Source organism: Brachycentrus maculatus, unplaced genomic scaffold, assembly GCF_059751285.1.
Source record: "Brachycentrus maculatus isolate JH-2025_06_01 unplaced genomic scaffold, ASM5975128v1 h1tg000202l, whole genome shotgun sequence".
Taxonomy (NCBI): domain Eukaryota; kingdom Metazoa; phylum Arthropoda; class Insecta; order Trichoptera; family Brachycentridae; genus Brachycentrus; species Brachycentrus maculatus.
Genome location: NW_028280953.1, coordinates 1,140,574 through 1,167,008, shown reverse-complemented (window position 1 = coordinate 1,167,008; position 26,435 = coordinate 1,140,574). Strand labels below are relative to the sequence as shown.

Below are 26,435 nucleotides of genomic sequence, written 5' to 3'. Positions count from 1 at the left end.
TAGAAGTTTTAACTATTTTTTTTTTGTTTTCTGATAGTCAAGTATTTTTTGTATTTTATATTAACACTATTATTCTAGTTCTACTTATAATACCTATACCCTTATACCCTTTACTATGACCTAAATTATATTGTAAACCCACACACAGGCCATGCCTTTGTGGGATCTTTTTTTGTATTTATATTTTATTCATATTTTTACGTATTATATTTGAATTTATGTCATGTTTGTATAATGCAAGAGTTTAAAAAAAAAAAAATATCTTACACAAAGATAATAACACCCTTACGATGCAGTACTTTTGATCATCACTTAGAAATAACAAAAACAAGTCTAGATGATGTTTTGCACTGTTATTGACCTGGCTATGTTGCGTCTGTCCAGGCACAAAGCCCCTGGAGTCGCCGCAGACGCCCGTGGTCTCTCAGCCCTCCCCCGTGCGCAGCCAGGGTCGCCCGCTGCAGCTGGACCTCCAGCCCAACGGCATCCGCCCCACCGTGGCCAGCACCACCTTCCAGCACGGTGAGTACGTCACCACGCTCACGTGAGCCGCCACCGCCGGAGACCAGCATCGCAAACCCGCCACTCATTCAAACTTACCCATTAAGCGCAACGACACGGTGATCCGAGTATAAAAATAAAACACTCTGTACAAGACCACTTTTGAGCATTTTTACCTGTTAACCGGGAAGTTCACTTCTTGATTACGTAACATACAACGGGCGTGAATTCTTTCACTAGGACGTGTCAATACGTCACGCCCGGTGGACGTAAGTTCATATATTTTATTTATAATTTCATTGATTGATTCGGCAGTCACTTTGCGGTAAAATCTATCCATTTTTAATCAAGGTTTTACTTAGTAGGTGTTAGAAAATGATGCGGAATGCATCAAAACACGTGTCACAGTTGATTTTAAGAAATAGTGATATTTATTAAGTAAAACATAATTAAAATTTTTATTTATGCTTAAAATATATGAAAAGGCTATGAAAAATATATTTTTTCGTTTATTTATATACAAATCGCAAAGGAAAATTTTAAATTTCAAATAAATAGAAAAGAATTCATGTCGATACACGTATGGATGACTAAATACCTTTGTTGTTGGTAAATATAGGTCCAGCCCGTTCCAGGGCGCAACATATATTTACAGGACGTATTCATATGTCCTGCCCGTACCCGATATTGTTTACGTTTGACGTATTTATATGTCCTGCCCGGTTAACAGGTTAACACTCTAAGGACAGGGGTTTTTTTTACGCCTGCCGGGATTCGATAATTGTGTACATATAATTAAGACATTAACAAAGAAATTGGTACGTAATATTCGTATAAAAACATGGAATAATTCCTTCGTTTCTAATGTTAAAATGAGGCCAGCGCAGAAGGTAAAAATACCCTTCCCGCGTGTTAGCATCAATCGACCAAACGTCATATTTTTTTTATAAAATCGTTATCAGTTGTTTTTTGAAGATGTCTGTTACAAATATTTCGTTCAAAGAGTGGTCTTATGCCAGTGTTTTATTTTTACATTTAAAATTCAATGCGTTAAGTATCTATAGCAAAGCTCAGTTTGTCTCGTAAACGGTGAGAGGGTAGAATGCTTGGAATAGTTGACTAATACAAGAAACAAATGGTTAGTTCAGTTCATGATATGAGGTTTGGTGATTTTTGGGAAATTTGAGACATTTTTCGGTTGAAATTTGACAAGGGTTTCATCAAAATCTGATGAAATCGCACATCAAGTATTCATTTTCATTTTGTACTTCAAACATGTTGGCTATTTTTCTTTCTATTTTCTTCTTCTAAGAATTGTATGATAGTTTTACGGAACGTTCTGGAAGTATTTTGAACAGTTCAGTTCTTATAAAACTAATATTTTCATTGTAGATTTCAAGATAAATGTACCCATGGCGTTTTAAAGTGAGAATGGAATTCGAACGATTGATTTTATTACGAGCTTTTGGCCGAAGCAAGGTTTCATAATTAAACTGTTTTGTATAAATCGCAATTACATATTTGGGATGAGAACTGATTCTAATTAATGCCATCGGGAGAGAGAGATCTATAGAGAGAAAGAGAGATGTATAGGTGATTCCTTTTTTATAGGACATGCCGTAATGTAACACTGGTAATGCCGATAATAAAAGCGAATTGAAAAATCAACTATCGAAGCATTCTACACTGTCACACATCACTCAATAAGTTTGTAGGATTACTGACTGATAATGTAATATTTCCTTTTAATGGTTCTTCCTTTCCCAAGGTAATTGATCGAAAAAATGCTGTGCTTATCCTAAAGTACATAGGTCAAAACCTTTTTGGCTGATATTTGCATTTTTGGTCGCTGTCCACTCGGCTGACTGCCAATTTGACCCTGGATCGAAGTGATGGATTCATGTTTCATCCATTTTTACATAACGCATGTAAAGATCCTTTTTATTACGCTGTAACAGCTCCAAACAGCGCTTTATATCATCTACACCTTGTTGTTTTTTGATCTACCGAGGGCAAATGCGATACATACTCGGAACAGAGCCATCTCATGGACAAATGTTGATGAAAAATAGTCAATATGCTATATTCTAACATCTTCAAGGTCTTAGCTATACCACATAACTTCAATTTACGATCAGTCAAAACAAATTTGCAAAGTTTTTGTCATCATACAAATTTATTATGAGCAAATGTAATATCCGCTCCAAACAGACCTATCTCATGGACAAATGTATATGAAAAATAGTCAATATGCTGCCTTCTGACATCTTCAAGGTCTTAGCTATCCCACATAACTTCAATTGACGATCGGCCAAAAGAATTTTTAGGATTTTTTATCATACAAATTTATTGAGTGATGCAAAAAGTTGCTATTTTAAGTTTGGGTTTTCTGTTAGGTTTCACACTGATCACTGTTGCAATGGTCCGTAGAAGCTGTTTATTGTACAACTATTTCAAGATAATGTTACATAGTTATATTATATGTTTTATTGTGTTTCTTTATTTTTTTATTGTAAACCGCTCTTTCAAAAATCACGCAGCTTTTCGCTATTATTTTGTACTGTTTTTTTTTTATTATTATTGATTCATCATTGAAAATGTATCACCATCTGAAATTATTGTCTCTGTAAATCGTAAAACCTTTTTTAAAACCCAATGGTGCACAAGGCACTGCATCATCTATATGATAAGCAGTGTAATCTTGATCGTTAAATACACAATGACAGACTGATCAGCCTTGTGCTTTATATGCCATTCTATGGCTCATAAATAATGTCAGTTAAAAATCACTTATTTTATTTTGACCCTCCTGGGAATTGACCCCGGGACCTCCAGCACGGTAGCCTAATGCGCTTATCACTATACCACAAGGACGAAACCTTTTTACTTGGTTTAAATTGAAGATATTGTGTGTACCTATGTTTTACAGAGACAATAATCATGTATAAATTTTGTATTTCTATTTCCATTTTTGTAAAAGCAATTTTGAAATATGTGATGTGAATATTTTCAAAAAAATAAGTTTTTTTTTTATATTTTGATACACCCTGATTGATAACCTTGCCACAGTTGTAATATTTTCAAAATGCTGTCATTGATAGCAAGTTTTTTGTTTGCTTAAAGGGTGCTTGAAAAAACTTAGAACACAAATCGATTACTTCTTTTTGCTATTGGATACTATTGGATGTTCTATAGGCTTTTTATGATGTCTTGTGATATTTACCTATTTTGCTGGGGTAATGACACATCGCTCACTCCTTTCAAGAACGTCATAAATAAAAAAACATGATTTTTCAGGAGAACGTTTTTAAAGTTTAAAAATATAACACAATGTATTAAAAATAAATATCAAGCCACTTTTTGAACTTTTTACTGTGCAACAGATCTTTCTAGGTAAAACCTGAAGGTTTTTTCTCCATTTGAAAAATATTTAATTTATAATTTTTTTTTTAAATAATACCTTTTCTTCAAAATGCAAATACAACATTTTCTGCCCTGCAGCTGGTAAATATTGAGTTAAAAATATGCCTCTTTTGCTGGGATATAGTACATTTTCTGGGCATTCCGAAAACATGCACAACTAAAAATTGTCAATTTTTGATTTATGACGTTCTTGAAAGGAGTGAGCGACATGTCCCTGCTAAAATATTTAGTTGATTCATCAAGGAAAGTTGCCAAAATATCCTTATAAAAATAGAGAAGTAATGCAAACATATGACCCACTTCTCAGCCTAACATTCTGTATCCTGAGGACTCTACTAATGTGCAAAGGCAAATAGCCGCAAGTCAAAAACAGTAGTTTTGAGATAAACGAGTTCATAGCTAACTTAAAATTATGCTTTTTGCCAACACATGTATCAAATAATACAATTTCGCGGCCATTTGGATAAATGAATATCTCGGTAAAGGAAAGAGATAGAAAAAATCTGTGATTGTATATGATAGAGGCCAGTTATAAGAATGCTTTGAGCCGTGTTACGCCAAACAGACGCAACTTGAGTTACTGCAAGTTGCCTTTACACATTAGTCTAGTAGCCGTCATAATATTTCCTATCATTCTACGCTTATGCAGTTTCATTGTATTATAAAGACAACTCGCAAAAGGGTCGCAATTTGTTTTAAACATCATTTATTCCCTTCGTACGGCGTTCTTTTGAATCTAGAAAGATAGAATCTCGCCAGGAGATGACTTGACCCTTTTTGTCTTTGAGTATTCTCATCACATATTTGAAAAACAAACCGTTTGACAATCGTACGAGCTTTCAATTTATGTGTACAATCAGCCATTGTATTATTTTACATTTTGAAAAAATCACTTACCAATCATTGTATAGCAATATATATATATATATATATATATATATATATATATATATATATATATATATATATATATATATATATATATATATATATATATATATATATATATATATATATATATATATATATGTAGAATAAGATAAAAATATATAATTTGCTTTATTTATATATATATTTATTATATATTTGCAATTTCCATTTGCAGAATTAAGTTTACATACACATTTTTATATATGATTAAATGTCAAATTTCTAATGTTATTCGGTAGTATTTTCAACACATAAATATAATAATATTTTAATGAAGCTCTTTTATAAAACCTTATATACATCAATATTTATATATTCATGTATATAAAACACTGTCCTAGTTAAAGATATTTACATATTTCATGTCCGACAGCATTTTCAAATTCAAATTGTAATTTTGTCTAAACATTCTCCATTGCAGGTTTCCTGGCAGAATGTAATAGAACGTGGACGTTTTTTCAAACACTGCTTTGTACCAATGTCATATTTTATATTTTATTTATTTTAAATCACCATATGATTTACGTAGGATCATTCGATTCTCACAAGTAAATTATACTGGTTCTGATTGCTTTTTTTCAGTCGTTTTGTTTCTTCGAATAATCGCAAAATTCAAACACGTTTCGTGTTAATAGTCGCAAAATTCAAACATGTTTTGCGTTAATAGTCGCAAAATTCAAACACGTTTTGCCTTAATAGTCGCAAAATTCAAACATGTTTTGCGTTAATAGTCACAAAATTCAAACAAATTTTGTGTCAATGATCCTAAATGAATATACCTTGTGTTAGTACATCTTCTTTTTTTTTAAAACTAATTTGTGATAAAAATGAATGATGTTTGTTATTTAAAAAAAAATTATCACAGATCTAGAATCGAAAAATGATTGCAATCAGAAAAAAAAATCAATTTACAAGAATTCTTTAACTAGGATAAGTGGTAAAAAATGCATTTAACATACCTGTTATTTAATGCTAAATATTGTTTTTTTTACATACTTAAAAGTTACATAAACTTAGTTGAATTTTTTTTTAATTTTCATATTTTTCGACAGTTTCGTCAAATTAATATTTTTAGCTATCTAGATTATTGTCAAATTATTTCTATTTTTATTTATTGTAATATGTAAATACTAGTTTGTAATTATGTTTTTAATAGAAATACATACGTTATATCATGACACAATGATATAACGTATGTATTACGATCGATCGGTTCAAATCAATATGTAATTATTTTTATTTTAAATCGTATTATTGTCTCATTTTAAGAATCTGTTATATTTTATATGTTTTGTTCTCATTCATGGTACAATTTCATTCATTATGTATCTGTCTGCTTCTTATTGTTGTATTTGCACTGAATAGGACATCTGTTGAACTGAAGAAAAACCTAATTTTGTTATATCAAGAAATATTATGCTCTGGCTTGATTAGAGTTACATTTTCATTCAAATCAAACTGTAAAAAAGTCAGGTATTTTCACAACATGTTGTTGTTTACTAACTTGTTTAAAACTTAAGTAAGATTGGGTATTTTCCCAACATATCAGGTATTTATTTAACTTATTTATCTACTTGTTTCGGTAGATTTGAACAATAGTGAGATTCGTTTTTTTTCCCAACATCCTTGAGTAATATCGAGTATCAATCTAAATTGTTTCGAACAATAGTAAGGATTAGGTATTTTCCCAACATACTTTTGTAATATCAAGTATTTATCTTAACTATTTTGTAAAAAAGTAAGGATTTAGTATTTTCCCAACATTAAGTATTTGTCTAACATGTTTCGAACTATAGTAATTTCCGGTATTTTTCCAACATGCTTGTGTAATATCAAGTATATTAATCTAACCCATTTTGAACAATACTAAGAATTGAGTATACCAACTTGTGCTTGTGTAATAACGGGTACTTACCTTAACACATTTCAAACAATCAAATAGAGATAGGTATTTTCGCAACATGTTTTGTAATATCTAATATTTAACGCATGTTGAACAATAGTACGATCAGGTATTTTCCCAACATAAACAGGTATTTCTCTAACATGTTTCAAACTATCGTAAGTTAAGGTATTTTTCCAACATGCTTGTAATATCAAGTGTAAATATAACCCATTTTGAACAATACTAAGAATTGAGCATACCAACTTGTGCTTGTGTAATAACGGGTACTTACCTTAACACATTTCGAACAATAGTAAGAGATAGGTATTTTCGCAACATGTTTTGTAATATCTAATATTTAACTCATTTTGAACAATCAGGTATTTTCCCAACATGAACAGGTATTTCTCTAACATTTTTCAAACAATCGTAAGTTAAGGTATTTTCCCAACATGCTTGAGTAATATCGGGTATTTCTCTAACCAGTTCCAGTTCAACCGATGTTCTTCGACCATTATCAAATTTGTAATATGTGTTAATGTCTACATACTAGTTGGTACTTTGTTAGATTTTGTAATATGGAGTATATTGTCACGTGTATTGATTAATAAAGATATTTTTTATTTTAATATTTCTTTTATTTTGCTTCTCACTGTTTCATTTTGCTGTTTTTCGTGTTGTTTTTGGCAGTGTTAGTGCTGTATTATGGATATTACGGTGGAACCTCTCATAACGGGCATAAATTATTCCAGAATCTTACTCTTTAAGCGAATTTTTTTTTATAAAATAACTTAATAAATAATATAATAATAAAACCCTTATCCGCACCCCAATGGTGCATAGGGCACTGCGTCATATAAACTCAGTGTTATCTTGATCGTTTACATATGAAGGAAAGGTGATCAGCCCTCCGCTTCAGGTACCAGTCCAGGGTAGTATTGAATAAATATTACAGTGAAAAAATCACTTTTATTTATTTTACCCCCCTTGGGAATCGAACCCGGGACCTCTAGAACGGTAGCCGAGCGTGCTGACCATTACACTACGGAGGCGGACAAGATAAAATAACTTACTTACTTATAACCCTTATCCGCACCCAATGGTGCATAGGGCACTGCATTGAATTGACGCAGTGTTATCTTGATCATTACTTACATGAAGGCAAGGTGATCACTCTTGCGCTATATAAAATAATGTCGTAAAAAATGGACTTTCCCTTTTTCTGTAACTCGTTATGTGAAATGTCACTCGTTAAGGGAGAAATTAACATTTTTTGATTGTTATGCGAATTACTCGTTATAAGAGGTTCCACTGTAATTTGTTTGTAGGTTCAGTACTTGTTGTTTGTTTTTTTTTTTTTTTCTTTAATTCGTTGTTTTGAATATCGCTTTTTGCAAATTAGTTCGCTTTCATCCATTTTGCTTTTGAAAAATCGTACATTTTTGAGAATTTTATATTATACACTTTACATGCATTATATATTAGAACTTGATAATAAGTCAATGTCTCCGTAGAGTAGTGTTTATAGCATTTGGCTACCACAGGACCAGGGTTCGATTCCGAGATGGGCTTAGAATATTGCGGTTAAAAAAAAAAGATTTTCATTGTGATATTGACTAAAAATCCACCCTGAAACGCAGGACTGATCACCTTGCCTAGATGAAATTAACAATCAAGATGACACCGCATCAAATGATGCAGTGCTCTATGCACCTTTAGGGGTTACAAGGGTTAGTAAAAGGTGAATGTTTTGTATTCAAATCATTTATATAAATAACTTCCATGTGTAGCTGTGGCTCACTCTGGTTAAATGGAAAAGAAATAAAAGATATGGCACGCATTTCTAATATGTTTCAATTTGTAATGCCTGTGGATATGCAGTACATGTATTCTGACAGCTGCCAAGAAACATGCCGTCTACAAGATGAATGTTTAGAGTATTGAGTGTGTTGCTATTACGTTTGATAGATGGCGCTGCCATTGCGATATTATATATTTACCTGTCTCAGGTAATAATAACTATCTAAATATCCGCTTTATTTGAGTGCAATGGTGTGTCAAAATTTCAAAGCAATCTGTGGATAACTTAAGAAGATTTAAGATTTTGTCTAAATTAAATTTGCTTGAGATTACTTGGGTGTGGTCGGGTCAGGAGTTGGAATAATCGGCGGGTATGTATGAGGAGATGCGCGAATGCGGAAGAGGTGAGGAATGTTTGCAAAGACAGAGCGACGTTCTATCCTCTCTGCCTACCCCTGCGGAGAAACGGACATAAAAGCGAGGTGTTATCAAGCCTTACGTAAGTATTATATTTACAAATTGCTGAAGGTATGATGATGATACCAGTCTGATGATGTCGGTAATGACGAAACCCAGTCGGTCGCTGGTCAAATAAAAAAAGTGGAAAAGCTAAAAATATTGGTTTTAATCTAATAATATATTATGCTGAAGGTATGTTTTAGTTTGCTTATAGAAAACCTGCTGTGGTTTCTAGTTGAATACCACTTTAATTTATCAGAAGGGAAGCAAGATGAAAGCGGATTACTTTTAACACAAATTTATTCAGTTCTGTAAAATTACAATCAAGAAATACTTAAGAATAATCGCGTGATTCTAATATGAGAACAGTTGAAATACGTGTCGATCGGAGGACGGGCGGCGACGAAGTGTAACGGGCTCGTTTCCGTTCGTTGCGGGTTTCGTGTAGGGTGTTCGTTAATTCACTCGATTTGAGTTGCCATGGTAGAGTGGGTTGCCACACTGCTATTTATATTAAAAACAACCTATCCTTACATGTGGATTTGAAAACTGCTCACATAAATCGCCAGAAAACACCTCACAGCTTAACGACACACGCTAAATGAAAATATTCATAGAACCACAAGATCAAAACTCAGAACACATGAAAACAAATAAAAATTTACCGCATTTTGTCAAAGGTACTTTGAGTAAGTCGCAGTAAAGAACTGTGATCTCTTGTCCCTAAAATTATCAAGTCTTCTTCTTCTTCTTGGTGTTTTAAGAGGGATTAACCTATGCGATCTCTCAGAAGAATGTGCGACAAAACGATGTATGATAGATGTGCGAATAGTGAAATAAGGAAGGAACGCAAAGCTGAGATAAGCATTATCTATAAAATTAAGAAAGGTGTGTTGAGATGGTTTGGACATGTAGAACGAATGAGTGAGGAAAGAACGGTAAAACAAATTTATGAGGCGAATGTTAGCGGGAGAAGAAGCAGAGGAAGACCGAGAAAAACATGGCACGATCAGGTATGCCAAATACTTGAAAGTGGTCAGGTTAGGAGTCGTAACAATCGGCGGGTATGTATGAGGAGATGCATGAACGTGGAAGAGGCGAAGAATGTTTGCAAGGACAGAGTGGTGTGGCGCTCTATTCTCTCTGCCTACCCCTGCGGAGAAGCGACGTGATGGTTAGTTAGTTAGTTAGTTAGATTAACCTACTGCGATGCCGATTCTAAGCTGTCAATTTACAATAATAATAATTTGGATGACATATATAGCGCCATTTTCGTAAAATAATACCTCAAGGGTGCTTCACTGTGAATGAATTGGGGAAAATATTATGGTGGATATGATTTAGCAAACAAATGTGTTTTCAGTCTCTTTCTAAAGATCATCTCACCCTCACTATTTCTAACCATTGGTGGAAGAGCATTCCACGACGTCGGTCCCGCAACAGCAAAGGCACACTCGCCAAATTTAGTGCGTTGGTTGCGAGCTGGTAAGATCACTTTGCCCATTGCAGATGTAGCCGATCGAAGCGCGAGACGTCTATCGACCAATTCATCTGGAATACACAGCTCCTTAAGATACTCTGGAGCCATAATGTGTATTGATTTATACATGAGTAGGCAGAGTTTATACTCAACCCTTTCGCAAAGCGTAACCAGTGGAGTTTGTGAAGTAGTGGGGTGATGTGACTGAATTTAGAAATTACAAAAATCAGTCCCGCTGCTGCGTTTAACACTGATTGCAGTCGAGTCATTTTATTGTTTGGTAGACCCGCGTATATACCGTTACAATCTCTTTGGTGGTCTGTCCGGGAGTTTACTTTGGGGTTAGCCGGACAGTGCAAAGTGGGGGAGTCCGGATGGTTCCATTCTTCAAGTCCCTATATACATTCTTTAAAAAAATCTGGCGAGAACAGATTTGTGACATGAATATCCCCTTAAGGAGACAGTCATGTTAAACACATATTAACAGCAAGAGTCATGTAGTACACACATCGCTCACTCCTTTCAACAACGTCAAATATTAAAAAACTTGATTTTTCAGGAGACCGTTTTTAAAGTTTAAGAATATAATGAAATGTATTAAAAATAAATATCAAGCCACTTATTGAATTTTTTACTGTGCAACAGATCTTTTTAGGTGAAACCTGAATGTTTTTTCTCCATTTGAAAAACATTTAGTGTATTAAAAATATAATTAAAAAATACCTTTTCTTCAAAATGCAAAAACAATACTTTCTGCCCTGTAGCGGGTAAATATTAAGTTAAAAATATGCCGCTTTTGCTGGGATATAGTACATTTCCTGGGCATTCCGAAAACATGCATAGCTGAAAATTGACGATTTTTGATATATGACGTTTTTGAAAGGAGTCAGCGACATGTCAAGCAAGAGTTATGTTATATACCCACATGTGAAGCAACGACAGTCATGTTAAACACACACATGTTAAGTAACAGTCATGTTATACTCCCACATGTAAGGGCAACAGTCACAAACATGGCTGTCTGAATTAATATGACAAGCGATCGGTATTCAAAGAGAATGATGCATGCAGAAGACGACCGAGGAAAACTTGGCACAATCAGGTATGTCAAATACTTGAAAGCGGCCGGGTCAGGAGTCGTAATAATCGTCGGGTATGTATGAGGAGATGAATGAATGTAGAAGAGGCAAAGAACGTTTGCAAAGACAGAGTGGTGTGGCGTTTGATTCTCTCTGCCTGCCCCTGCGGAGAAGCGGCGTCATGGTTAGTTAGTTAGTTAGTTAGCGATCGGTATTTGAAACAGACATGTTCCACTGTTTGTGCAGAGTGGCAGTCCCCGCAGAGGTCGCTGCTGAACCTGGGCGTGTCCAGGCCCTCGCCGGGCTCCACCACGCTGGAGGACGTGCTGGACTCCCTGCTGGGGCTGCCCGCGGCCGCGCCGCGCGCCCCCTCCCCGCAGACCAGCCCGCGGAGCCCCTACATGCTGCTGGGACTGCAGGTAACTGGGGGGCCAAGTGAAGATTCAAGCATGGGGGCAATGTCTATCCTGCCAATACTTAGTTATTTTACTCGCAGCATTTTGAGGGTGTCTAAACACTTGTGTGTCACAAATTTGAGTTTCTTATTTAGTTATTTTTATATTTTTGATATCGCAATATAAATGAAGAATAGGTTCCTTAAGTGATCACTTTACGAACGTGCAAGGAGCCTCAAAACATGATATAATTTTTTTTTTAATGCAGTTAATAATTTGACTAGGTTGTAACACAAAATTTTGTTCAAAACATTTTTTTTATTTCTTTAGTTAGCTTATGTTATATTTAATACAAAGTATTTTTTAGCACTTAATTTACAATATATAAATATATATATATATATATATATATATATATATTTACATCTTCTCCGTCTTATTCCTCATTACTGAGGGATGTGACCCTTGTGGAAGCAATGACTCTTCCCCAGCTATCCCTTGACTGCGTTGCACGTAGCGCTCCAACTACCGAGGTGCCTGCTGCTGCCTTCATTTGATCGGTCCATCGTGTGGGGGATCTTGTTGTTATTTTATTCTTTACTTATGGTTATATTTCCAGAGTCGCTATGCGGACCGCAGTGGCAGCCAGTGCTCCAGCCTGCAGTTCAGCGTGTCCTCGGACTACCGCACGGCCAGCCGCGTGTCCGGCGAGGAGTCCGAGTGCTCGGAGCACCCAGCCCCAGGTAGGAACGATGTGTAAGGCAGCTCGTTCCAATGTTCTCCCTTCTTTGTTATTATGATTTTACTATTCTTTTTCAATGTTGTTTTAAGATTCGGCTTTGTGCGTCGACGCCGGAGGCGACTCCAACCAGTGAGTACTTAGCTTGGTTACTTTCAGTTGGAACCGTCGAGCCTTATTTGTTCCAGTAAAGTTTCGCTCCCCGCGTTACCCGAGATTCAAACCTCGATATTTTATATACCGAGCATTCATACTACTGACATCTGTGGAAATAACTTTTACAGTTCAGAAATTTTACAAGCCAAGTCGATCTCGCTAGCTGCCATGCTCAAATAAAATATATCTGCATCTCTATAGTACCTTGAGCACTCGTATAAGAGTGAGAAAGATGCACAGTTTTACGGTAATTGTGTATTTATATATTCTTCTTCTTCAAACCCTTATCCGCACCGCAATGGTGCATAGGGCACTGCATCATATAAATGCAGTGTTATCTTGATTGTTAACACAAGAAGGAAAGGTGATTAGCCCTCCGTTTTAGGTACGAGTCCAGGGTAATGTTGAATAAATATAATAGTGAAAAAATCACTTTTATATATTTGACCCTCTTCTGGGAATCGAACCTGGGACCTCCAGTATGGTAGCCGAACGTGCTGACCATTACATTACGGACATGAAATATTATGCTGAACAAACAAGGCTTGACGTAATGCGCTTAGAAACATGGGATATTGTGACTATTATTATTATTTTTAATATACAATCAGACCTCGATATAAGTTTTTTAGGACGTTTTTCTCTTATATAGAAGTCTCTCTTTATTTATTTATCGATTTTACATCATTCACGTAATTACAATTAACAAAAATTAGCTCTCACTCAGTTTTCCCATGCACAGGGCACATTTTACAATACTTTAGCATGACTATTACATAACATATCGCTCACTCCTTTGAACAACGTCATATATAAAAAATTGTCAATTTTCAGTTGTGCATGTTTTCAGAATGTCTAGAAAATGTACTGCATATATCCCAGCAAAAGGGGTATATTTTTAACGTAATATTTACCCGCTATAGGGCTAATAGTGTTGTTTTTGCATTTTGAATACAACGTATTGTTTAATTTTTTTTTTTAATTTACTAAATATTTTTCTAATGGAGAAAAAACATTCAGGTTTTACATAAAAAGATCTGTTGCACAGTAAAAAATTCAATAAGTGGCTTGATATTTATTTTTGATACGTTTTATTATATTTTTAAACTTTAAAAACGATCTACTGAAAAATCAAGTTTTTTGATATATGACGTTGTTGAAAGGAGTGAGCGATGTGTCATAAATATGTCCTCAACATGCGTGTGCTTTATACATGATCACGCAGGTAAACAGTTATATATATATGTTCCTGATCTGTGAAGATGTTGTGTGATAGAGACACTCCACAAAAGAGAGCGACCACAATATTAAAGTATGACTATTACTTTTTACTTACTTACTTCAGCCTTCTTCTTGTGTCCAGTATTGAACAAAGGCCTCCCTCTTGGACTTCCACAGTTCTCTCTCTTCTAGTGCGGGCCCGCCAATTTCCTAATATCATCGGACTATTGTCTGGAGCCTACACACGCTTCTGCGTCCTGTTCTAGGCCTCCAGTCAAGCACCGCCTTCGTCCATCTATCTTCAGGCATACGTGCCACATGGCCTGCCCAGTTGCATTAAAAATATAATCAATGATTTTAATTTACGACAATGTGCCTTCAATGGGTTTTCCCATGCTGAGGGCACATTTTACAATACTTGTATTTACAATTTTATGAACATTAACCCTTACTGGTCCAATGTCGAATCTCATTCGACATCAAATTTTTGCTCTTAGGTCCCATGTCGGATGTTATTCCACATTTTTTTCATCATTTGTATTATTTATTTAATTATTATTTATTGACATGTTGAAAATGACTAACTGCATTGATGTTTATTTTCTTGCCAAGCAAAAGTTACTTAAATGGCCTCCTGAACATTTTACGTTTTGTTAGTTGGTCACTTTCTCCTGTACGACTACGATATATGTAAATAAAAGAAGAATTCAGTCCAATAACTAAGTTTAATTTTGGATATTTTACCCAATAATTCAATATGGAATTCTACCAACTATTGCAGTTACAATAAATATTTTACTATTTTTGAAAATAAGATCTCCGAACTGGCATTCCATCTGCAAGTCCATATTTGGCCGATATCCCATGTTTTGAGTAATTTTAATGAGTGAATTATTCAAGGTATTTTAATGCATCGAACTTATTTGTTATTATTTCAGTATGCATGTTTTTTTGTTGCTTTGTTTTATGTCCATTGTTAATACTCCTTTCCTTTTGTTTTTTGTTTTAATGTATTTTTTACTCACATATATTTTTCTAAATACCTGCCACGCATGGAACCTATGGAACAAATTATCAATTATTTTAATATGATTTAATGTACATATGTTATATTAAAACACCATATTCCAATGTACTCGTATACTCCAATTTATTATTATTAATCCGACACAAAAATACCCCCATTTCGTCATGGTTCTTATAACCTAGCTTTGTAAATGACGTACTTATATATCTGTACACACAATTTTACTAGATTCAATGAAATGAACCACCACATATTCCGACCACCCCCGCTTTTAGAGACTTTATCATGTGTGAGATAGCTGCACCCAGATTGGACCGCTAACTGAATCGCAGATTGAACTGCTTTGTCGGTCGTGCAATGTTTAAATTTGTCTTTAATTAATCATTCCGGTGTTTTCTTCAGCTTTGGATGGAGTTGATAAAGAAGACAACGGTAGCGTTCTTTCCCTTCCCAAGATACGAGGCCGCGCCAAGTCCGTAGCTTCGAAGAGGAACTCCTCGCGCCGGCAGAGCGAACCGGTGACTGCGCAAAAGAGCGTCTCACTCGACCGGAGGGTCAGCTACGACGCTCACACCTTCAAACCGGACCTAAGCCTCTCTAGGACTTCGATTTCGGACACCCAACAGTCCAAGACGTCTCTAAAATCTATCGCTTCTATCAATACGGACGCTAGCGGTGACGAAGGGCTCGTGCACTGCCGCTACACCAAGTGCACTTCTGCCACAAGTCCCACCGATGCCAAGAGGCACTACAAGAGCTGCCACAATTGCAACTACATGTATTGCTCGAGAGAATGTCGTCGGGCGCACTGGGAGAAACACAGGAAAGTCTGTCTCCACTCGAGGGCGAGCACTCTTTGCAAACAAATCCTGTCCACGGCCAAAGAAGACGCGGATTCTTTACATCACATCAGCGTCATGGCTCAAAAGGGATATTCGACTCACGGAAGAGGCGTCGTCAAGGCTTTCTTCACCACTCCAGAATCGGCGGAAAAATTCACAGCCAACGGTTTTCAGAGTTTAGGAGATCCGACTTATGTTAAGTGGCCGGATCTGATGCCCAACGAGATGGGCCCGGAGTTGTACGCAGAGCTCATCAAACTGTGCAAGAGCTACAATCCGGAGACCAGGCTGGTTCTGTACGTGGCAGTGTGCATCATCAGCGAGGTGCCTACGAAGGGAGCGGTCGTCAAGTGGGAAAGGCAGCTGGTTTCCCGTTGCGCCAAGATCCGCCTGAGCAAAACCGTGATGGGATCGACGCCGCACGGGCAATTGCCTTTCCATTCGAGTCCCAAAGCCAAGGTTAGAGCGAGAGACAAGCAGCAGAAGGAAAAAGACAAGCCGCAGAAGATTGAGAATATAGAGACCTTGATTCTCACGTCGAACGCGGCCAATCTGCGCAACAAAGGCATCGTATCCGTGCAGAAAATCAGAGAGGTCAGCTTCAACAATATCCAATCGCAGTTGGCCAAACGGGGAGTCAACCTAAAGAAGCACTTTCCGGAAGTGCACGCCAAGTTGTGCGGCTATGTGGAAGGTTCATGGGACAAGTTTACCCCGGTGACTATTTACCCTCGGGACAATTCGACGGGCAAATCTTTCATGTGCGTCATTATGCCCGAGACTGACCCGGACAAGTTCCACACTCTCCCGAGTGACAGCTCGGAGTGCCACACGGTCGATGTTAGCGTAACGAACGACTCTAACTCTGAGCAAGTGTCGACACCGATGTAGTGGAAACAAACTGATGTTTGAACTGTTATTATTTATTTTATTCTTCCGATTGTAAACTAACTATATTCTCAACTGTTTAAAATCTAAGTAAAACCGCTCAGTGTAATCTAACCTTGAAAAATCCTCAAATCTAGCCTTACATTCCCAATGTGATTACAAATTGCATTATTAGCGTTGCGAATTCACTCTTGAGTGAAATCGAAACACATTCCTCTTATTAACATAACCTAACCTTGAAAAATCTTCAAATCTAGCCTTACATTCCCGATGTGACCACGAATTGCATTATTAGCGTTGCGAATCCACTCTTGAGTGAAATCGAAACGTTTTTCTCTTATTAACCTAACCTTTAGGTTACCTAACAACCTAACCTAACTTTACCTTTAAAAATACTCAAATCTAGCCTTACATTCTCGATGTGACCACGAATTGCATTATTAGCGTTGCGAATCCACTTTTGAGTGAAATCGAAATGCATGTCTCTTATTAACCTAACCTTTAGGTTACCTAACAATCTAACCTAACCTAACCTTGAAAAATCCTCAAATCTAGCCTTACATTCCCAATGTAATCACAAATTGCATTATTAGCATTACGAATCCACTCTTGAGTGACTTTGAAACGCATTCCTCTTATTACGATAAATTTAAATTAAATTAAAAAATCTCTATAATGCATTTCTTAGATACATATTTCTAGATTGTTTGAAATTTTTGTAATGTCGCCATTTCATATTGTCGTGTTTTCTATCACCAACTATATGACATATCAATTTTGATATGAGTGTTTGAAAAATAAACACATTTACACCGTCTTTTTATAAAACTTTAGACTTACCGTAATTCTATATAAGTACCTTTGTATTTCTAGAAATATTCTTCATTGTATTCTCGTTTTGAACTACGCCATTCACTTGACCTGAAATGTGACATTCCTGGATTGTTTTGATGCTTTTTTTGACATGTATTCTGACCTCCCTAATAATAATAATAATAAATTTGGATAACTTATATAGCGCCATTTTTGTAAAAAAAATACCTCAAGGGCGCTTCACTGTGAATGAATTGGGGAAAATATTAGGGTGGAAATGATTTAGCAAACAAATGTGTTTTTAGTCTTTTTCTAAAGATCATCTCACTCTCACTATTTCTAACCATTGGTGGAAGAGCATTCCACGCCGTTGGTCCTGCAACAGCAAAGGCACGCTCGCCAAATTTAGTGCGTTGGTTGCGAGCTGGTAAGGTCACTTTGCCCATTGCAGATGTTGTAGCCGATCGAAGCGTGAGACGTCTATCAACCAATTCATCTGGAATACACAGCTCCTTAAGATACTCTGGAGCCATCCCTAGTTAGGTAATCTGATATACTTAACTGCTGTTGTAAGTCATTGGTCGAATTATATTTTTATGTGAAATAATTTATAACAAAATTCCTATTTGTTGATCTTTTATGAAATATTCATCGGCGATAGCAAGCATAGTTTAACCCTTACCACTTCAAAAGTTGGACCCAATGTTACATTCAATATAGTGATTGAATTTAAAAGCATGATTTTGTTTTTGGATTTGATCGCTTAAAACTAATCACGCCAATCCTATATTAGCTAATTTATTATTAGATTAAAACCAATATTTTTAGCTTTTCCACTTTTTTATTTGACCAGTGACCGGGTTTTGTCGTTACCGACATCATTAGACTGGTGAGAGGCTATACAAATTGTTTTGTTATATATAAAAGAAGGCAGGAGTTGATAACCATGATTTGATATAATTTTATTGAGAAATTAATTTAATTTGAAAATTAAATTAAAAAAAAAAAAAAAAAAAAAAATCAAATTAAATTAATTTCTCAATAAAATTATATCAAATCATGGTTATCAACTCCTGCCTTCTTTTATATATATAACAAAACAATTTGTATAGCCTCTCACCAGTCGGATGATGTCGGTAACGACGAACCCGGTCGCTGGTCAAATAAAAAAGTGGAAAAGCTAAAAATGTTGGTTTTAATCTAATAATAAATTAAAAATGCAATTCCATCACGAAGTGTCAGTGGATAATATAAATCTATATTAGCTATATTAGCAATAGCTCCTGATATTTTTGATAATTTGACATCAAAAACTTATGCTGGAAAGAAATATATACCGAGAAAAATTAATGCATACCTACCATCCCAATCGAATAACCGGAAAAGTGCTAATTACAATAGTCACATATCTATGTTATGTGGCCCAATTTTTTCAAATTTGAGGCATTAAAAATGATATGCACTCTGCAATGTTATAATATAAAATTAATGTGTGACCCTTTATAAACCAATCGAGTTATTGATGTCAGTTAGCTATGAGTGCTAAGGGTTAAAAATAGTATTTTTAAAAGGAATAACCCGCAAAACCTCTACTTTTAGAGGCTTGTCTGCAGATAGGGTAGTAAGGATAGGGAAGGTAAATGTGAAAAATACATCACAAACACCCAGACCGTTTGAAATCAAATCTTTCTTGAATTAGTTTTGCGATTGGCGGGAATCGAACCCGCGACGCCAGTTTCGCAGTCGAGTGTCTATCCAACTACGCTACGGAGCCTGTCCATTTCATATACAACAAATATGTTTTTCGCTGATGAATATATATATATATATATATATATATATATATATATATATATATATATATATATATATATATATATATATATATATATATATATATATATATATATATATATATATATATATATATATATATATATATATATATATATATATATATATATATATATATATATATATATATATATATATATATATATATATATATATATATATATATATATATATATATATATATATATATATATATATATATATATATATATATATATATATATATATATATATATATGTGTGTGTGTGTGTGTATATATATATAGCAGTTTCAACAATACCTACTGATAAAATTGAACGAGCAAAACATTCGACCGCCATCTATGGTCACAGCGCTAGGTTCATATATCTGTTCAAATATAAATGACTACTTTGGTCAATATAAAAACCTACTGACTGTCGTATATACAATATATATTTTTAATTAAGTAATTCTAACTGTAAAGAAGACAACATATTTTGACCCGACGCTTTCATATTCCCAAACAAATGTGAGAAAGAGGTGCTTTCCAGTCTTAAAAATATGATGAAAGTAAAATTGTAATTGTCTTCAAAGATGGCTATAAATATTTTGAACTATCGCACACTCAGAAAAATGAATTTGGATCATTCCAGCAAAAGCAAACATCAGAATGTTGAGATTAAAATGGACTTATATTACCATTCTCCTATACGTGCATATACATATCGTAGTCGTACAGGAGAAAGTGACCAACTAACAAAACGTAAAATGTTCAGGAGGGCCATTTAAGTCACTTTTGCTTGGCAAGAAAATAAACACAAATGCAGTTAGTTAGTCATTTTTAACAAGTCAATATAATAATAATAAACTTGGTTGATTTATATAGCGCCATTTTCGTAAAAAAACTACCTCAAGGGCGCTTATACAGGTATGGATTATGATATGAAAATGATAATGAGAGAAAATTTAAAAATATATATTAATGAAAAACGTCGTCAATCGGCTGAGTCTGAAGGAAGGAGAGTGGAGCCGCCGTATTGTTGCGCTTTCTTCTCGGTCTTCTTGGGCTGGAGCATGGCCAAAATGTTGGATTATACTTCCAAGTTTAAAATCGTTTGGGATTTTTTCAGGGCAATATTAAGCTAGTAAGATATCAAATAGTCAATGATCACGTTTTTGTAAAACAATGGACTTGGTCACTTTCATCTGTATGACTACGATATGTGCAAATACATGTATACCTATTTGTTAAATTTGTTTTTCTGAGTGTACGGCTTTAAAAAGAAAACAGAAATATTATATTTTAACTAGTAAAAATGCCTAAAATAGGGTCTACATAATTTATTTTATTATACCCAGCATGTAAGAATTGTCTGTGAATCGACTCAAATAAGATATTCAATGACATGCCTAAACACACAAATGTATTAGATGTATTTTTTGCAGGAGAATTTCATAAAAAGTTTAGCATAATGATAAAACCAAAGTGAAGAATTGAATAGAATTCACATCCAAGTCATAGTGGAAACATATCGCTCACTCCTTTCAACAACAAATATATAAAAAATCGTCAATTTTCAATTGTGCAATGTTTTCGGAATGCCCAGAAAATGTACTATATCCCAGCAAAAGCGGCATATTTTTAACTTAATATTTACCCGCTACAGGGCAGAAAGTGTTGTTTTTGCATTTGAAGAAAAGGTATTATTTACTTATTTTTTTAAATATACTAATTATTTTTCAAATTGAGAAAAAACATTCAGATTTTACCTAAAAAGATCTGTTGCACAGTAAAAAGTTCAATAAGTGGCTTTACATTTATTTTTAATACATTTTATTATATTTTTAAACTTGAAAAACGATCTCATGAAAAATCAAGTTTTTTGATGTATGACATTGTTGAAAGGAGTGAGCGGTATGTTTCTGATGAAAAATTTAAGAAATTTTGCAAAAAAATTGTGAAAAATACTACATTGTATTTGTGTGCTTGGGCATTGATATATTTTTAGCTTAGTGCCAACTACAATACAATATATACTCGTTTGAAAGAAAATCATTTGCAAATTTACTATTATTGTAATAAATTGTATATATTTTTATTGTATCGAATAGGTAGTTGATTGAAGTATTCATCGAAATTTGTTTGCAATAAAAAAAAATAATCTCATCAATTGATTCCGTCATTTTGTAGTATTATCTATCCTCTTCTTCTTCTTCTTCTTCATGATATAAGCCTCTTCCCCTTCTTTCCATTTTCTCCGGTCGGTTGCTGCTTGCAGCTTTCTTTTTATTTTTTTTTGAGGTCAAGGGATCTTGCATCCCTAATGTCTCTGCGACCATATTAGGTCTATTAGAATCTCCCTCTGTATCACAGCTCACTTCCGAGACCTACGTGAGTCATGTAACTCACGACCTGTCTTGGTGGTAGGGGCTTCACTTTCTCGGAGTCCAGTCGAGGTCTTTCAAGGGCGTGACTTTGTTTGCGAGCGAGTGCGTCACAATTGTAGAGAATGTGGATTGGCGTTTCGTTATCCTCCATACAAAATCTGCATACTGAGGAGTCATGAAGTCCAATTTTCGTCATGTGTTTCCTCAGTCTTGCAGCCAGTTTCTACAGCCACTGTGTCTTTGAACCATCTCTTTTGGGGTCTTCCGATACCTCTTTTGTTCTCCCAAGGTCTCCATCGTAAAATTTTAGGGATCCATCTCTTCATCCGCATGTATCGTGTCAGATCTGCCTAACGTCGACAATAACTTGAGAGTAATTGTCCTTGTCTCGGGCAGCTCTAGGCTCCTGATCCCTGTCAAATCTCGTATATCCCGGAGCCAGGAGATCTGCCTTCTACCCACACCTCATTGACCTATTATCTATCCATTTTAATTTAATTTTTACAATACTTCGTAAGGCTTCTTTAACTAGTAAGTTATTTTTTGTATTATTTTTTGACATCTCATCAAAGATGAAGAAGAATATGGAAGTCTGGGCATTTACGGGGCTGACGACCATCATAGGCTGGTTTAAGTTATCACTTTACACACGTGTAGCATTCACCAATTCTACCCATTATTGACAACCACTATACTCAAATTCTTGGAAGTTCTGTATAATATGTAAGTAACTCCTGTAATTGGAGATAATCCAGATTTTGTGAACAAGTATTTGGACACACTCAAAATGTTGTAGTTATTTTTTGCATCCAATTGATGGTAAAATGTCCAGTTCTGAATCCAAACCGTCAATTCAAACATATTCCTTTGCATACTTCGATCGTTGAGTGTTTTTTCAGTGTTTTTGCTAAAATTAAGAATTTTATACTAATAATTATAAGCATGAAAGGCCTTGTGTTTTGAATGTAGGACCAACTTGGGACTGGTGTTGGCATGAGTAAAAAAAAACAATTAATAGTTGTATTTAATTAAGAAATTTAATATTTTTCTTTGCTTTACAACAGTGTTTCCCAATAGAGTATTATCATTTGTGTATTCATTTTTAAATGAAACACAGATTTTTCGAGTCAAAGTTGTACTTTGTTAACACAAAAAATTAATAGTGTGACAGTTGTTTCGTCTAGTTATGGCATTTTTAAACAAATGTCGTTATACATTGCAATATTAATGTGTTTTTTTTTAAATAAAATACAACTAAGTAGACTTAAAAAATCTGTGTTTAATTTAAAATTAATACATATACTAAAATGGAGATCTACAAATTAAACGCCAAATGAATAAATAAAAAGGATATTATCACTCGGAAGGAATATCTAATTTAACATACTCAACCTATAAAGGATGTGTAAGACTCGTTTTGTGTTTACAACAGCCGATATAATCAATATTTTCATTCATCAATTTCTTTTGCAAATTTGCCTTCGTAAAAACATTGTTTAAATGATTAAAGAAAACACTTGTTTTTTACCACTTGAGTTTTATTATAGACTACATGTTTCAGAAGTTAAACTTCCATCATTCAGGTCTGTATAATAACTATTTGTTATTATACAGACCTGAATGATGGAAGTTTAACTTCTGAAACATGTAGTCTATAATAAAACTCAAGTGGTAAAAAACAAGTGTTTTTTTTAACCATTGTAACATGTCTTACCACAAAGTTAATGCCGAAACAATAAATAAAATAACATTGTTTAAGTTGGTAACGAATGAAGTCACAGAAACAAATCCACACTGCTACTATTACAGCTCTATAAAGCAGATACATAAAGGGATACGTCACATAACACACCCGGTGACGTATAGCGGTGTCCGTTTTTTGTTTTATTAAAATATCTAAAGTTTAAACCTTCCCCTTACTTCTCTACAGATTTCAATAATAATGTTACCGATAGTCTTGTGATTTTTCATATTAATTAATTATTATATATATTTTTTCTTTAAACCCTTATCCGCATCCCAATGGTGTTTTAAAATTGTATTTTAATAATAATAAGACCCTTAGCCGCACCCCAATGGTGCGTAGGGCACTGCGTCATATAAACGCAGTGTTATCTTGATCGTTTACATATAAAGGAAAGGTGATCAGCCCTCCGCTTCAGGTACCAGTCCAGGGTAATATTGAATAAATATGACAGTGAAAAAATCACTTATATTTATTTTACCCCCCTTGGGAATCGAACCCGGGACCTCCAGAACGGTAGCCGAGCGTGCTGACCATTACACTACGGAGGCGGACAAAATTTATTTATTAGCCAATAATAACACATCATGAGAATGATCCATTAGTGGTATGTGTACACCCAGGGGTATGCAGAGTTGCATCAGAGGGTCCCCTTCTAAACCTTATCCGCATCTTCATGTATCTTTCAGCGGTTATCAAGTTATCTTGAGTTATCAAAACCCTTTCTTATGATTGACAGTTTGGTTCGCCTGAAAAAAGCTGTTTGAATTAGTTGCAAATATCAGGGATATCAATTATTTATACCTCTCGGTTAGTGAGTTCTTGGGAACTAAAATGCATTTCAGTTTTAATATAGATTAAGCTAAAGTTTTCTTTGTAATGCTGTGAAAGAAATAACGCTATCACTGTCAGTTTTGACATAACGCAAGCAGGTTTTTATTCAAATATTAAACTGTGAAGTCGGTATTACAGATAACTGTACTTAACTGTCAAAAAACTATGAAAAGATGTTCACAGATGTCACTATAGTTATTTTTCAACAATTAATTAGACAGCGCTTGAATTATAAGCGCGGCTGCAACAAAAAACATATTTATAACAATTGAATAAATGATAAATGATGAAACATATTTATTAAATTTAAAAAAAAATTGTCCGCCTCCGTAGTGTAATGGTCAGCATGCTCGGCTATCGTTCTGGAGGTCCCGGGTTCGATTCCCAAGGGGGGTAAAATAAATATAAGTGATTATTTCACTCTAATATTTATTCAATATTACCCTGGACTGGTACCTGAAGCGGAGGGCTGATCACTTTTCCCTTATGTGTAAACGATCAAGATAACACTGCGTTTATATGACGCAGTGCCCTATGCACCATTGGGGTACGGATAAGGGTTTTATTATTATTATTTAAATCAATGAACATTGTTTTTTGACATCTCAACATAGATGAAGAAGAATATGGAAGTCTGGGCATTTACAGGGCTTACGACCGTCATAGGCTGGTTCGCGTGTAACATTCACCAATTCTACCCATGATTGAGAACCACACATTAAAATTCTTGGAACTTCTGGATATATTCATTGAACACGAAACACAGTCCTTGAATTCAATAGACTTCACGAGAGACATCTATGGTGGGATGAGGCAAGCTTTGTATTAAGCAGAGACTCTTTCGTTTGTATGCTAGGTCCGAATCCTGGATTATATACACATACTTGAGAAACGCTAGAAAATATAATTTGCATTTAAGCTTATAATTTGACCAGATAATTTATTTACAACATTTTGAATGTGAATAAGTATTTGGACACACTCAAAGTATTGTAAATAAATTAATAATAAATAATAATAAAACCCTTATCCGCACCCCAATGGTGCATAGGGCACTGCGTCATATAAACGCAGTGTTATCTTGATCGTTTACACATCAAGGAAAGGTGATCAGCCCTCCGCTTCAGGGTAATATTGAATAAATATGACAGTGAAAAAATCACTTATATTTATTTTACCCCCCTTGGGAATCGAACCCGGGACCTCCAGAACGGTAGCCGAGCGTGCTGACCATTACACTACGGAGGCGGACAAATGGCGTGAAAAATTCTCAGTTTGGGTACATTTTGCAAATTTGAGCTGTGAATATGTGCATGGTTTAGTTTGGATAATAAGGTTTTGTACATTTTGTGAGTGAATCGAATGCTACTACCGCGAGACGATTTTAACCCTAGCTATCTAAACTATATTTGTAGATAAATGGTAACTAAACATTCGTCAGGGGGACTACGCAATTAAAAATGTGAAAATTATCTAAAGTCTTCTTCTTCTTTTTGTAGATCCTAGGGATCTGTTTGTGCCTCCTCATGCCGCTCTTGGGATGTCGACTCCCAGCTGTCCTTCCAACTTTTTGGAGGTCTGCCTGGGGGTCTGCGTCCTTCAGGGTTACCTTGAAGGGCGATACGTGGAAGTCTGTCATCTGACATTCTGTTTACATGATCATTCCAGTATCGCCTTCGTTGTCGTCCCCACCTCATGATATCCTCCGTCTTACACATGGTCCGGATGTCGGTATTTCTTACTCGGTCTCGCAATGTGTTTCTGGTTATGGTTCGAAGAGTCTTCATCTCGGAGGTTCAAAGTCGTGATTTTTTTCTTCTTCATTTATTAAAAGTATTTAATATTTTTTTAATAAAACCCTTATCCGCACCCCAATGGTGCATAGGGCACTGCGTCATATAAACGCAGTGTTATCTTGATTGTTTACACATGAAGGAAAGGTGATCAGCCCTCCGCTTCAGGTACCAGTCCAGGATAATATTGAATAAATATGACAGTGAAAAAATCACTTCTAT

The 26,435-nt window shown here is 35.0% G+C and overlaps 1 protein-coding gene across 4 annotated transcripts in view; it reads left to right on the top strand.

Moving 5' to 3' along the window:
• LOC148307273 (uncharacterized) overlaps positions 1-18,566 on the top strand; it is a 208,030-nt gene extending 189,464 nt beyond the window's left edge. For 2 of the 4 annotated variants that reach the window (XM_088263627.1, XM_088263626.1), the window contains exons 10-13: positions 385-522; positions 11,804-11,976; positions 12,572-12,695; positions 15,498-18,566. In XM_088263627.1, coding sequence (XP_088119753.1) covers positions 385-522; positions 11,804-11,976; positions 12,572-12,695; positions 15,498-16,828 — 1,766 coding nt within the window. In that variant the 3' untranslated portion in view covers positions 16,829-18,566. Of the gene's footprint in view, positions 1-384; positions 523-11,803; positions 11,977-12,571; positions 12,709-12,783; positions 12,824-15,497 lie in introns of all 4 variants that reach the window. The other 2 variants (XM_088263628.1, XM_088263629.1) reach the window with 2 other exon arrangements.
• Positions 18,567-26,435: the final 7,869 nt, after the last annotated feature.